The sequence below is a fragment of the Pelophylax lessonae genome (assembly GCF_965119305.1).
Source record: "Pelophylax lessonae genome assembly, chromosome: 3".
In the NCBI taxonomy this organism is placed as follows: domain Eukaryota; kingdom Metazoa; phylum Chordata; class Amphibia; order Anura; family Ranidae; genus Pelophylax; species Pelophylax lessonae.
The window spans coordinates 185,868,089-185,880,752 of NC_138770.1; the positions used below are offsets into that span (position 1 = coordinate 185,868,089).

General features: G+C 45.5%; 1 protein-coding gene across 1 annotated transcript in view; it reads left to right on the forward strand.

Annotated features, from left to right (window-relative positions):
* RASA2 (RAS p21 protein activator 2) overlaps positions 1-12,664 on the forward strand; it is a 451,771-nt gene that overhangs the window by 190,556 nt on the left and 248,551 nt on the right. Inside the window, exon 6 of the mRNA XM_082249978.1 lies at positions 3,681-3,764. Within this exon, the coding sequence (XP_082106104.1) occupies positions 3,681-3,764 (84 nt within the window). The remainder of the gene's footprint in view (positions 1-3,680; positions 3,765-12,664) is intronic.

Genomic DNA, 12,664 nt, shown 5'->3' on the forward strand with positions numbered 1-12,664 from the left:
GGCCTCATGAAAGTCTCCTTCAAGCTGGGTTCACACTCGCTGCAATCACGGCTCACAGCAGGTGGGGCTGGTGCATTCCTGTTCACAGATTCAGGTGTGAATCGAGTCGGAGTTTCTGCCTGAATTCGCACCTGATTTGGAGCCAAAGATGCACAGGACCCTTTTCCAATGCAGACCGCACGCCAGAGGTCTCCTTCGCTTATAGTGCAATTTGGAAAGAAAATCAAATTGAAGTGCCACATCACTGCTAAAAGATCCTGATTCCAATGAAAGTCAGGGAAATAATCAAAATAGTAGCCAATGCATTTTGAGTATACAAAAACGCCCCCTCCATCGAGAATAGGAAAAACACAAGGACGTTGCCATATCACTACAATATGATTACAATATCCCCCCTCAGTTAAACAGTAGTAAACTCCTTAACAAGAATCCTCCTGAAAGCATACCACTCTGTATTGCATTTCTACACACAAGGGCATACTCTGGAGCATCATCCAAGCTTTCTTACTATTTTTACAGCCTATAATATTTCTTTTTTCCAGCTGAAGCCGGCATCATCTTTGCTGCTACCTACCGATTTCTTCCGCATCTGCACTTTCGCTCTTTCTAGTATGTCACTGTCAGAATGTGCAATACAAGTAAACCAAGCCTTGTTTTTGTATAAAGTTACCATGGTGACTTAGCCCTGTGTAATGAATGGTCAACAGTCTTGTGGGGTTTCCTTGCAATGCTTTGACATAATGCAAACAGGCATGGCACATAGATGCATGGATTGACAGCACGCGCAGGTGCCAATGACGTCCTTGAAAGAAACAGTGGGAAATATTTCCTAAACACTGAATGAAAAAACAAATTTAAACCCGCGCTACACAGTAGTGATGTGTTATTCTGTGAAAAAACTGTGAAGGTGTGCAGCTGCTGCAACACTAAGAAATTCTTAGAATAAATGAATAAAACCAAATTAATGCAGCGCTAGCAACAAATTACTACAAAAAATTACAAATTATTTAAATTGAAACCAATCTATATCATGTGAATACAATATGTAATAATAAAATATATTAATCACATTAAAGTGCATAAATTCCTATAAAAATATTTTAAAGTGCATATTTAAACTAAAATATAAACATTCAAAATGTGAGATTTAAAGTGCAAAAATGGTGGAATAAAGTCCTTATTGATGATCCAAAAAGGTGCCAAAGTGCCAAGTAAATAAAGGTGCTTGTGAGGTGAAGGTGCCCTCTTGGTTCCCCACTCACCGGAATTAGATAGTATAAAAGCCCTTGGTTTTATTGCACATTTGCCCAGGATCAGATATGGAATTCCTCCGATGTGTCCTCCGTATGGAAATCGTTCCCGATAACACAGATAGCAAGTTCCTTCTTGAAATGAGAAGAATTACACAACAGATGGTTCTGTGCTGTGTACATGCAGCCTAGAAGGTGGTCAAAGAATTGCATAACCTCAAACTATTCAGTACAGCTGGTGGTATTTGTACCAAAAACTGCTATATGCGGTCTAATAAACAACAAAGCAACGTGTCTGTGTATTTTGAAAAAATGTCTGTTTTACTAGAATAACCACTAATGTGAGTGATATGCGCTGCAAAAGGGGAATGGACCCTTTACCCAGACATTCAGCCTGCTTTGCCAGAGGTGGTGGCCTCCATATTAAACTACAAAGTACCTAAATTTGTGGCCAGGACCACGGATCCTCTAGTGCTAGCCTTGGAAACCCTGATAATTCCCTGGTCTCAGTTCAGGCTAAATCTATGACTTCCTCCAGTGTGAATTCTACCTAGTCTTCTCAAGATAATAGAGCAAGGAAAGAAAATTGTGATTTTAATTGCACCAAAACTGCCCCAGAAGGACACGGTACGCAGATAAATTCTGATTTCTAGGAGATGACCCCTGGCCTCTTCCCAACAAGTCTGACCTGCCATGTTATGGCCCTCTTGCTTTTCAGTGCCTGGCTTTAATAGAATGGTTGTTGAAACCTAGGCCTTCAGAGACAGATGGGTTTCTGAGAGTCATTCCTACATTACTAAAAGCAAGAAAAAACACTTCTAGAAAGATCAATCATTGTACATGGAAATCCTCCTTTGCCCAGTGTAAACATAGGGACCTCAATCCTAGAGACTACTCTGTGCACCACATTCTTGCCTTCCCACAATCGGGTCTTGACAAAAACTTGGCCTTCAACCACTCTGAGAGGTTTTGTCCTTTGTTCATTCTTTTTCAAAAGCATCTGGCTTCCCTTTTCCTTGTCAAAACCTTTTATTCAAGGTGTATCTTTCATCAGGCCACCATTACAGCATCCTGTGCTCCTTGGGATATCATTTTTTCTGTCCTGCAGAAACCCCCCTTTGGATCCCCCCTAGATTACCTCTACTACAAAGTAGCCTTTTTTGGTAGTTACAGCATGATGTCTGTTAGGGGTGTCTGAGTTGGCAGCTTTGTTAGAGAGCTGTTCCTCATTCTTCAAAAAGTAGTCTTACCGCCAAAACCATTCTTTCTTCCTAAAGTGGTATCCCACTTCCATCTCAATAAAAACTTAGTCAATACCCTGCTTCAAAGCATCAAATGGAAATCTCTTAATTGCCTGCAAATAAAGCCTTTAGAGTCTACCTCAAAGCTACAGCTTTCATCAGGAAGACTGATTCTCTATATGTCCCCTTCTCAGGGCTTCGCATAGGACACCCTGCTTCAAAGCTTTCCATTGCTTAAAGGATAAGAGCACTGATCACCACAGCTTACACTTTAAAAGCGAAATCTATTCCCGCACTCGTTCCACCAGACCCGTGGAAGTTTTTCCTGAGCTTTCTGGCATTAGGCCTCTGTAGCCCAACTTTGTAAAGTTGCCACCTGGCCCTTTCCAAATGTTACCAGATAGATGTCCAATCCTCTGTGGATGCAGCATTCGGTCGCAAGGTTCTTGCAGCAGCACTCTGAATTTGAGTCTGTTGACCCTTGTTGCTCTTGGGCCTGTTGGCACAGTTCTGTTTGCCTAGTTGTTGCCCATCCTTCTCATTCATTGTTTGGGGATGTCCCAGTGTCTATGAATATTTTGCCTGTGTCCTGCATGGTATAATTAAGATGAATTTTGACTTAACCTGTAAATTACATATCTAGGAGTAGAGTACTAGACACAGACCACAAGCCACCCTCCCCTTCCATTCCTTGGTTATTATGCATTTATTTCTAATAAACCATGGACTCAAGAGTAGGGTAGGGCTATAGGGGAGGCACTCAGTGTACATGTCATCAATAGCTTGAATAACCTAGGGCCTGTGAATATTTTGCCTGTGTGCAGTACTGTACTCCAAAATATGGAATTTACAGGTTAGTAAAAAAAATTTTTTTTTTCCAACCCTCTGTCAGGGCCCTAGTATGATTAGGATGATTGGATGTTGCAGTGCTTCTTTTTCCTATTTAATATACCTGAATGCTTATACATGTGCTGCAACATCATCTTAGGAGAAAAGCATTGTCTTGGAGACCAAAAGGGCAGTACAGATTTGAAACCAGCAAGAGCAATAAGGACAACGTCAGTTTGATTTAAAAAATATTGTTTGACGCATACAGTTTTTGTTATACTCGCATGAAAAAGGGTAAATGGGGAAATTGTCAATTTTTGTCATTTCTATGTTATACTTCAGAATTGTTCTCTCTTCACAGCATATTGGCGTGTGAGGGATTACCACTTGTAAATGGGCAGAGCTGTGATGCGTATGCTACTGTGTCTCTTGTTGGCCCATCTAGGTAAATATATACCTTGGTTTTCATTTAAAACTTAAAAATAACATTTGTACTTGTTAAATATTTTTTATTCAATACAGGCCAAGAAAAAATTGCATAAGCTAGGTAACTACTACTTCTATGAATATTATACTGTGCAGAACTGTTTTTGTTTTATCCATTGAGGCATTTTCTTCAATGAATGTATGTGTTTATGAAGTAAATGTCTTATTAATTTGTTTTCTTCTTGGTGCTCTGCATAAAAATAAACATAAAAAAAAAAAAAAAAATAGTATTGGTGCTGCATCACTCTCAACCTGAATGGCAATTATGGTCTTGGTAATAGTGCAACATTCGTTCTTTTCAGCACTACTGGTTTCTCTGTAATGTAATTATAATACTAGGAAACTTATGACAAATTTTTAGATTTCCCCTAATGTTCTGTCTTGTTGATATCTGCCGTGGGTTGAGGTGAATCTCTGTAGCTTGGCAGCAATTAAACCCTGACGATGTCCTTCATAGAAAGAATCAAGAAAATGCTGCATTATGGCCGCTAGATGTAATTCATAGACCTTTCTAGCTATAATGCCACCTGCAGGAGGAATAGACATTGGCAAGCACAGGATAATCGGACTCACGACCATCATTCTTCAGTTTTTGCTAATGTTACCACAAAAGTTGTCTGGTCTTCTCTGCTGTTCACTGTTGATAGATTTATTTATTTTTTACCTACTAAAAACCAGCTGCTGGAAGAATTTTGCCAGATATGTTAAATCCTTAAATTCTCTCCAGTCAGGCACTGAACAGTTTTTCCCAGTTTTTTTTAACAGTATAAGTTTTAATTAAAGTCTGCAGAATATACAGTTCAGTATAAAAGTACAAAAGTAAAGGGAAAAAGAGTTTACAGGGAGTCAGTTACCCTGTAACAGCATCTCATATTCACAAATAAAGGTAAGGGCAGTAAGCCCAATGTATAGTGCAATATGACGTAGTAATATTACAGAAGATATTAACACAAACTGAAGGTAAATGGGAATGTGCAACCAGAAGGGGGGGGGGGGGAGAAGAGTAGAGGGCAAAGTCATAGGCAGCTTGAAAAACCCACAGTACAAGTCGAGAAAGTAGAAGCACAGGGCATGTCACACAGTGTAACCTTGTGCATCAACCCAACAGTTCCAAATTTTATAAAATTTATGTGAGCAGTTCCTACTAGCATATGTGAGTTTATACAGGAAGAGTTGATCATTAATAGCTTTCTTCTATCCGCTCACAATGGGGGGGACTTCCATCGCAGAGGAATCTCCCTACGTGCGTAATATGCCGTGTAGAACACAAAAAGTCGTGTGTACCTGGCAGGCACCACCCCTTCCACCTGGCCCAGCAACCAAATGGTAGAATCCAATGGAAGGGAAAGATCACCTACATTGTTAACTGTGTCCACCACTCCATTCCTATAAAGTTGTAGAGCAGGGCATGACCAAAAAACATAAAAATAAGTACCTACTTCCGTGCCACAACAAGAGCAAATATCTGAGGACTTCAGGTATATAAGGAAAGTTGCTGGGGTGTATAATAAACACGATGGTGGAATTTCAGTTTAAGAAACCGATCTCTTGAAATCATCGTTTTTAGATAGTGAAGCATGCACTCTTCCCAGTCATCATCCGTCAGGGAGGGAATATCAGTAATTTTGGTTAGAGTTAAGGGAAACAATTGAGAAATAAGTACTGATATCGGTTTAGAGAGGTCTTCCGAAGACAACAGCTGTTCTAAGGGGTCAGAGGTCAGTATAACATTACGGGGGAATTGTGCAGCAGCCGAATGTGGCAATTGAAGAAATCGGAAAAACATATGATTAAGCAATTGATAAGTCTCGCAGCGTATTATAGGACTGAAGGAAACCGTGTGGTATAACTTGCTTGAGTAGAGTAATTCCGTGTCTGGCCCATAGGGATAGATCCGGGATTGTGTGGAAATGGAAAAGATTGTGATAGCCCCACAGGGAAGTAAATGGGGAGTATGTGTCATCTGCCACATGTTGAGCTCTAGCTTGTTTCCAAACAAGAAGTGGTGTTTTCATCTGAGTAGTAAGAGCAGGGCTAGACTGGGGTCCTCGAAAAGGCAAAGTACTGAGGGTTGCATAAGAGCCAAGCAAAAGTACTAAGGGTTGCATAAGAGCCAAGCAACGTGGCCTCAAGTTTGTCCACAGCGTTGTCCCTGGGTCATCGAACCATCACGAGGACGGCCGCCCAGTAATATAGCACAAAATTCACAAGAGCAAAGCCCCTATGGTCAAATGGAAGATACAGGGTCGACTTAGCTATTCTAGGGAGGTGTCTCGCCCAGAGGAAGGTAGTAATTGTTTTTTCCAGTTTGGTGAAAAATGACTTGGGTATAAGCATTGGGGATTGACGAAAAAAATACAGAAATTTGGGTAAAAAAAAAAAAAAAGATTTTTATAAGATTTGCCTGACCAATAGTACTAAGAGGAAGACATGTCCATGTAGAACATTTCCTAACAAAATTGTGAAGCAGTGGTAGAAGATTATCTGTTATATAGCAGGAAAGATTACATTGAACCTCTACGCCCAGGTAACAAAATTTAGTCACCACCTTAAGTGGAGCAAAAGAGATTGTGGGCAGGTAATAGGAAACACTAAGGACTTATCCCAGTTAACCCAAAAGCCTGAAAAAGTGCCGGAGGTGTCAATAAGTGCAAGGGCAGATCGAAGGGAAGGGCTCGAATCTCCTAGATATAGCAGGAAGTCGTCCACATACAGTGATATCTTCTTCCCAAGTACTCACCGGTAGTCCCCACAGTGACATCACAGAGTGAAAAAGATACACGAGGGGTTCAAGCACTAAGGCAAAAAACCCTGCCTAGTGCCCCTAAGCACTGGAAAGGGAGGGGACAGAGTAGAATTGGTACGTTGGAGTGCGATAGACAAAACTGACCCAATAAATTAAATTAGGGCCCAAGCCAAATTTCTAAGGAGCTCCCAAAGATATTCCCACTCCACAGAATCGAACGCCTTTTTGGCATCTAATGCAACTATCACACCCTCTTCCCTCCCAGGCCCCGACACGGAAATGTTCGTAAAGAGTCTTCTAATGTGTGTGTGTGTGTTTTTTTTTTTTTGTATATTCATATTTTATTCATTTTTCAGTAAGCATGTAAAAAATTCAAATCGTTACAAAAAAAAAAAAATCAACGATCACATATAAACATTGCTTGCAAACTTGAAAGAAAAAAAAAATTCCATCTCAAAATCCCTCTTTTGTGCTATATATCTCCTAACCTTAACCCAGACCTCTAAGGTCTAGGTGATCTTACTCCTGAACTATATCGCCTATCAAGCCTCAAACACCCAGCATCTTCATGTAATCTTCTGTTTTTTTTTAATCTTCATCCAATCTACCCAAATGTCCAAATATTTCCCACAAGAGTCCTCTGCTGCAGAAATTGTTTCTTCCATGGATCGCACCCAATCCACCCTTACGTCCCAATTCCTCATACTTGGGGCTTATGGTAATCGCCAGAATACCGGTATCAGGCTTTTGGCTGCATTCAATAAATGAGGCACTAACGTGTTTTTATATACCGTCACCTTTTTCTCCGTGCTGTGAAACAAACAGGTCCATGGTTCCACCTGGATACAGTCTCCTGTAATCTGGTGGTTTGGCCTAGTAATCCCTTCCCAAAAAATGTGTATCTTTGTGCACTCCCACCACAAATGCGCAAATGTTCCATGGGCTTCTCATCCCCTCCAACAAGTTGGGGATATCTCTGCACTGAACCTCTGGGCCCTCTGTGGGGTAAGGTACCACCTAGCAAATAGTTTATAGCACATTTTTGTTGTCCTTAAATCAACCAATGAGTAACAGGCTAATCTTAAACCTTTCTTCCTCTTTCCTTCATCTTGAAGGGATCCTAATTCCTGTTCCCATTTCCCTAAATAAATATAGCGGGTTTACGGGTTCTAATTCACTAAGTAAAATCTTATATATTTTTGATATGCTATGTTTAATGCAAGCGGGGGAGCTAAACAGTTCCTCAAATGGTCTCATATTATCCCTCCCCCGCAGAGGCTGTGGTAGGGAGTGCACAAAATGCTGCAAATGTGTGTATCTCCATCTACCAAGTGGCATATTCCCCCATTTTTGTGTTCGTTCTGAAAATGTGCACATGCTATACCCTACCATTACGTCTTGTAATGGTATCACTTCATTTTTTGTCCATCTAACAAAATATAAATCTTCTTTCGCTGGTTTAAAATTTGTCAATTAATGAAATCAAAGGTACATTATAATCCCAGTGAGCCAGTCTACATATACTATCCCATATCCTTAAAGTGTTCCTAGTCAATATGCTTGTATTATTAGCCAAATCCCTATGTACTTGTGGAACCCACACCATCTTTCTCAAATCTACCCTACTTTGTGCACACTCAATTCCCATCCAGCTCTTGTCTTCCCTATTATGCATCCAATCTGCAATTCGTGCTGTAGAAATGGCCTGATAATATTTTTTAAAGTCGGACGCCGCTACCCCCCCAGACCTTTTTCCCTTTAATACCACATAAGTGATTCTAGAGTGGGCCCATATGTATTTTAACACCATAGCGCTTAGCTTCCAGAAGTAAGCCTGGGGAGGGTGAGTGGAACCATTTGGAATATATAAAGGAGCTGGGGGAGAATATTCATTTCTCTGTCGCTCATTGACAGACGCAGAATCCATATCTTGATATCCATAGGGTTATACTGCCTCCTACAGGAGTAGGACACTAGGCAGGAAAAAAGTTCTGGCCACACCTATGGGCAGTCCCAGGGGGTATATCCTCTCTCTCCCTGCTATAGGATGTCAGTTTTTTTCTGCCTAGTCAGGAGTAAGGACCTACGTTCCTTGCTGGGATCTTTGGTCCTGGCAAGTTTTTTTTTTTTTAGTTAGCTTTTTTCTCCAGTTGTTCCTGTGAGATCTTCAAGCAAGTATGCCGGATCTGGGCAACGGGCTGGATGTTGAGATCCAGTGGTCACCCCAGCCGGCCTACGAGCGCGTGCAGGCCCTAGCTCCGCGCTAGGTCGCCCGCGACATAGTCCCACTGGACGGGGACTGGCCCCGCAAGTTAAACGTCTCGCCAGGTCGCCTACGACCAGTCTGAGCCTGAGTCGCGGCGTCCTTGTTGGCCGACAGCCCCCCACCTCGGTGGAGAGGGGTTCTGTCAGGAGTTGGCGCCCGCCTGTTCTTGTATGGTGAGTAAAATGTTCCCCCTCTCCCCCTGACGGGTTTTGGGGTGGACGCGGGCCCTTCCCTGGGATGGTCGGACCCTCATGATCCCGGGTTCCCCTCTGTCCTGTTACGCACCCCCACTTATCTGCCCCCCCCCTCACTAGTGGGTTGTGGGAGGTTACTCCAGAGGGCTGAATCTAGGTTACAGGCCGCAGATAGGGGCGGTGGGGTGCGCCGCCAGTGTTGACCTAAACGATCGTGCGGGGGGGTTACTACCTGTGCTTTTCAGGCCCATCTGCCGATCGATCCGCGGGGTCCCCTTTTGACGCTGCGGGCCGCCATTTTCCTGTAGCCTACATGTGCTCTGCATGGGGGTGGCCATCTTGGTACACCCAGCTCGTCTTGCTTGAGAGCTTAGCAGCTGTGGGTGTTACTGAGGGCGTGTGAGGGGGCGGAGCCCCTCCCTAGACCCGGGAAGATCGCTCCACAAGACTTCCTGTCATGTAGACAGCGCTGAGAACAGTCCTGTTTGAACTCTGGTGCATCGTGTGGTGAGCCTTTTGGGGGTCTCTTTTCTCTCTCTGCGGGGGTCTCGAAGCACGCTGTCTGACCACTAAGGGGCGCTGTAGCGCTGGGGGATTCTTTACCAAAAAAAAAAAAAGTTTTTCTTTTATTTTTCAATTTTGTCATATTTTGCGGACGGGTTCCCCTGGTGTTGCCATGGACCCTGCTGCACATGTGTCCCCACCTGATCCTCTCAAGGTGGCCGCGGGGCCCTCCGATTCTCCGCTCACCATCGATGCGTTTTCGGCGGTCTGATGCCTCAGATTCTGATTCTGAGTCAGTCGCTGCTGCTGCGGGGCCCTCCTCTGGGGCTGCTGTGTCGTGCTCTGTCTCCTCTGATAGTGAGGATGACCTTTCTGCCTCCGCCATAGCGCAAGACAAGGCGCTGGTGGACGCAATGATTGTGTCTGTCCGGGAGACCTTAAAACTGGAGGTTGCACCTGCGGATGCAGCTGATACGGAAATTGCAGCAAGCCCTCCAGGGTGGCGAAGGTGTTGCCCTTTCCCAAATGCTTTGACGATATCCTTAAAAAGGAGTGGGTCTGTCCAAAACGACCCCCTGGGATGCCCAAACAGATTGCTAGGCGCTACCCATTTGAAGAGTCCCTCCTTAAGAAATGGACGGTGCCAACTTCGATGGATTCGCCGGTTTCCGTAGGGCGGAATCTGTGTCCCGCTCCATATTCTCCCTGGCAGGGTCGGCCTTGAGGCCAGTGTTTACCATTGCTCTGGTTTGGCAAACATTGACAGAATGGGCTAAGTTGTTACGCCGTGACCTGGAGGGGAGAAGTCTCCCCCCTGTCGTGGCGGAGTTGCTGGAGCAGATGGTGCAGGGGCTACAGTTTGTTTGTGACACCGCGCTGGACGCTGCTCCATTGCTGGGGTGCGTATCGATCTCGGCGGTGGTCCTCCGGCGCATGCTGTGGTTAAAGTGCTGGTCAGCGGATCAGGCTTCCAAAAAAGCCTTGACTGATCTCCCTTTTCAGGGGGATCGCCTGTTTGGTGCTACCTTGGATGAGATTATCAAGGTTCTCACTGGGGGCAAGAGCACCTTTTTACCACAGGCTACTAAGGGTAAGGAACCTCGACGCAGACGGGGACCTTCCTTTTCAGCTCACAAAGTTTTTTCGCCCGTCTGGGGCGGGTGACAAGGCGAAGCCCTCCAAAGCTCCCCCCCCGGGGGTTTTCAAGAGACCCTGGTCTGCTAAGCAAAAATCTGGTCCTACCAGACCTGAGGATAAGACCACTTCAGCCTGAAGGTGCGCCCCCACCCCTATCAGGGGTGGGGGGGGGGGGCGTCTTCGCCGGTTTCCGGACCCGTGGCTCTCCAGAATTCAAGACAAATGGGTTCACGAGGTCATACGGTCGGGATACAAGATCGAATTTCGATCGCTTCCACCGGTGCGGTTCTTCCCTTCCAATATGCGACTGTCCCCGGATCGCCTAAAGGCTCTGTTGGGGGCAGTGAAGGACTTGATGCAACAAGGAGTGGTGGTTCCGGTTCCCTGTGGAGAACGTTTTCGGGGGTTTTTACTAAAACCTGTTCACAGTGCCTAGGAAAGAGGGCAAGGTGCGTCCAATTCTGGACTTGAAGGCGCTCAATTGTTTTGTCCGGGTGCAAAAATTCAAGATGGAGTCCATTTGCACAGTGGTGGCCTCCCTGCATCAGGGGGATTTTCTAGAGTCCATAGACATCAAGGATGCCTATCTTCACATTCCTATTTACGCAGGACACCAGCGTTTTCTGCGCTTTGCTGTGGGAGAGAACCATTATCAGTTTGTGGCATTACCCTTTGCTCTCGCCTCTGCTCCCCGGATCTTCACAAAGGTTTTGGCCCCAGTTCTGGCGCTGTTGCAGCAGCGGGGCATATCGGTTCTGGGCTACCTGGATGACCTCCTCCTCCTTGCGGAGTCTCCGCAGGCTCTGTTGTCAAACTTGGAGATCACCATGATCTCTTTGGAAGAGTTTGGGTGGCTGGTGAACCTGCAGAAGTCATCCCTGGTTCCCGCCAGGAGGCTGGACTATCTGGGCCTGACTTTGGATGCGTCCTTGGCCAAAGTGTTTCTCCCTTCGGAGAAACTCCAGAAGATTCAGTCGACGACTCAGTTGTTACTCTCCGCCAACTGGCCGTCCCTTCCGACTTGCATGAGGGTTCTGGGACTGATGGTGGCATCTTTCGAGGCAGTACCTTTTGCTCAGTTTCATACGCGGATTCTCCAAAAGGAGATTCTTCTCAAATGGAACCGGAATCCCAATTCCCTAGACAATCGGATCCGGCTGTGCGGGCGGACCAGGGAGTCTCTGGTTTGGTGGCTTCGGTCTCCGATGCTCAGTCAGGGGAAGTCATTTCTTCCGATCTATTGGACGATTGTCACCACGGATACCAGTTTATCCGGGTGGGGAGGGGTTCTCGGTAGACTGTCTGCTCAGGGTCTCTGGTCCCTGGAAGAATCCAGGTTGCCGATAAATGTATTGGAACTGAGAGCGATCAGGCTTTGCCTGGTTCACTGGACCGAGCATCTTCGGGGCTGCCCGGTTCGGATTCAGTCAGACAATGCCACGGCCGTGGCTTATGTCAATCACCAGGGGGGCACCAAGAGTGTTCTGGCGGCCGTGGAAGTGGCCGGCATTCTTCGTTGGGCGGAACGCCTTGTTACGGCTCTCTCCGCAGTTCACATTTCGGGCGTGGAAAATTGGCAGGCAGACTTTCTCAGCCGTCAGACCTTGGATCAAGGGGAATGGTCTCTTCATCCAGAGGTGTTTCACCAGTTGTGCCTTCGTTGGGGCACCCCGGATGTGGATCTGTTGGCATCTCAGCTCAACAGGAAGGTGCAGAGGTTTGTAGCCCGCTCCCGCGATCCTCTGGCGGTCGCCACAGACGCACTAGTTGCTCCGTGGGGGCAGTATCAGCTGCTGTATGCCTTTCCTCCTCTCAAGTTGCTGCCGCCCTGGGATCTTAATTTAGTCTTGTCGGTTCTCCAGAAACCTCCCTTTGAAAATATTAGGGAGATTCCCTTGCTTACCTTATCCCAGAATGTGGCCTTTTTGGTGGCTATCACTTCTGCACGCAGGGTGTCGGAACTGGCCGCGTTGTCCTGTCGTTCCCCATATCTGGTGGTTCATAGGGATAAG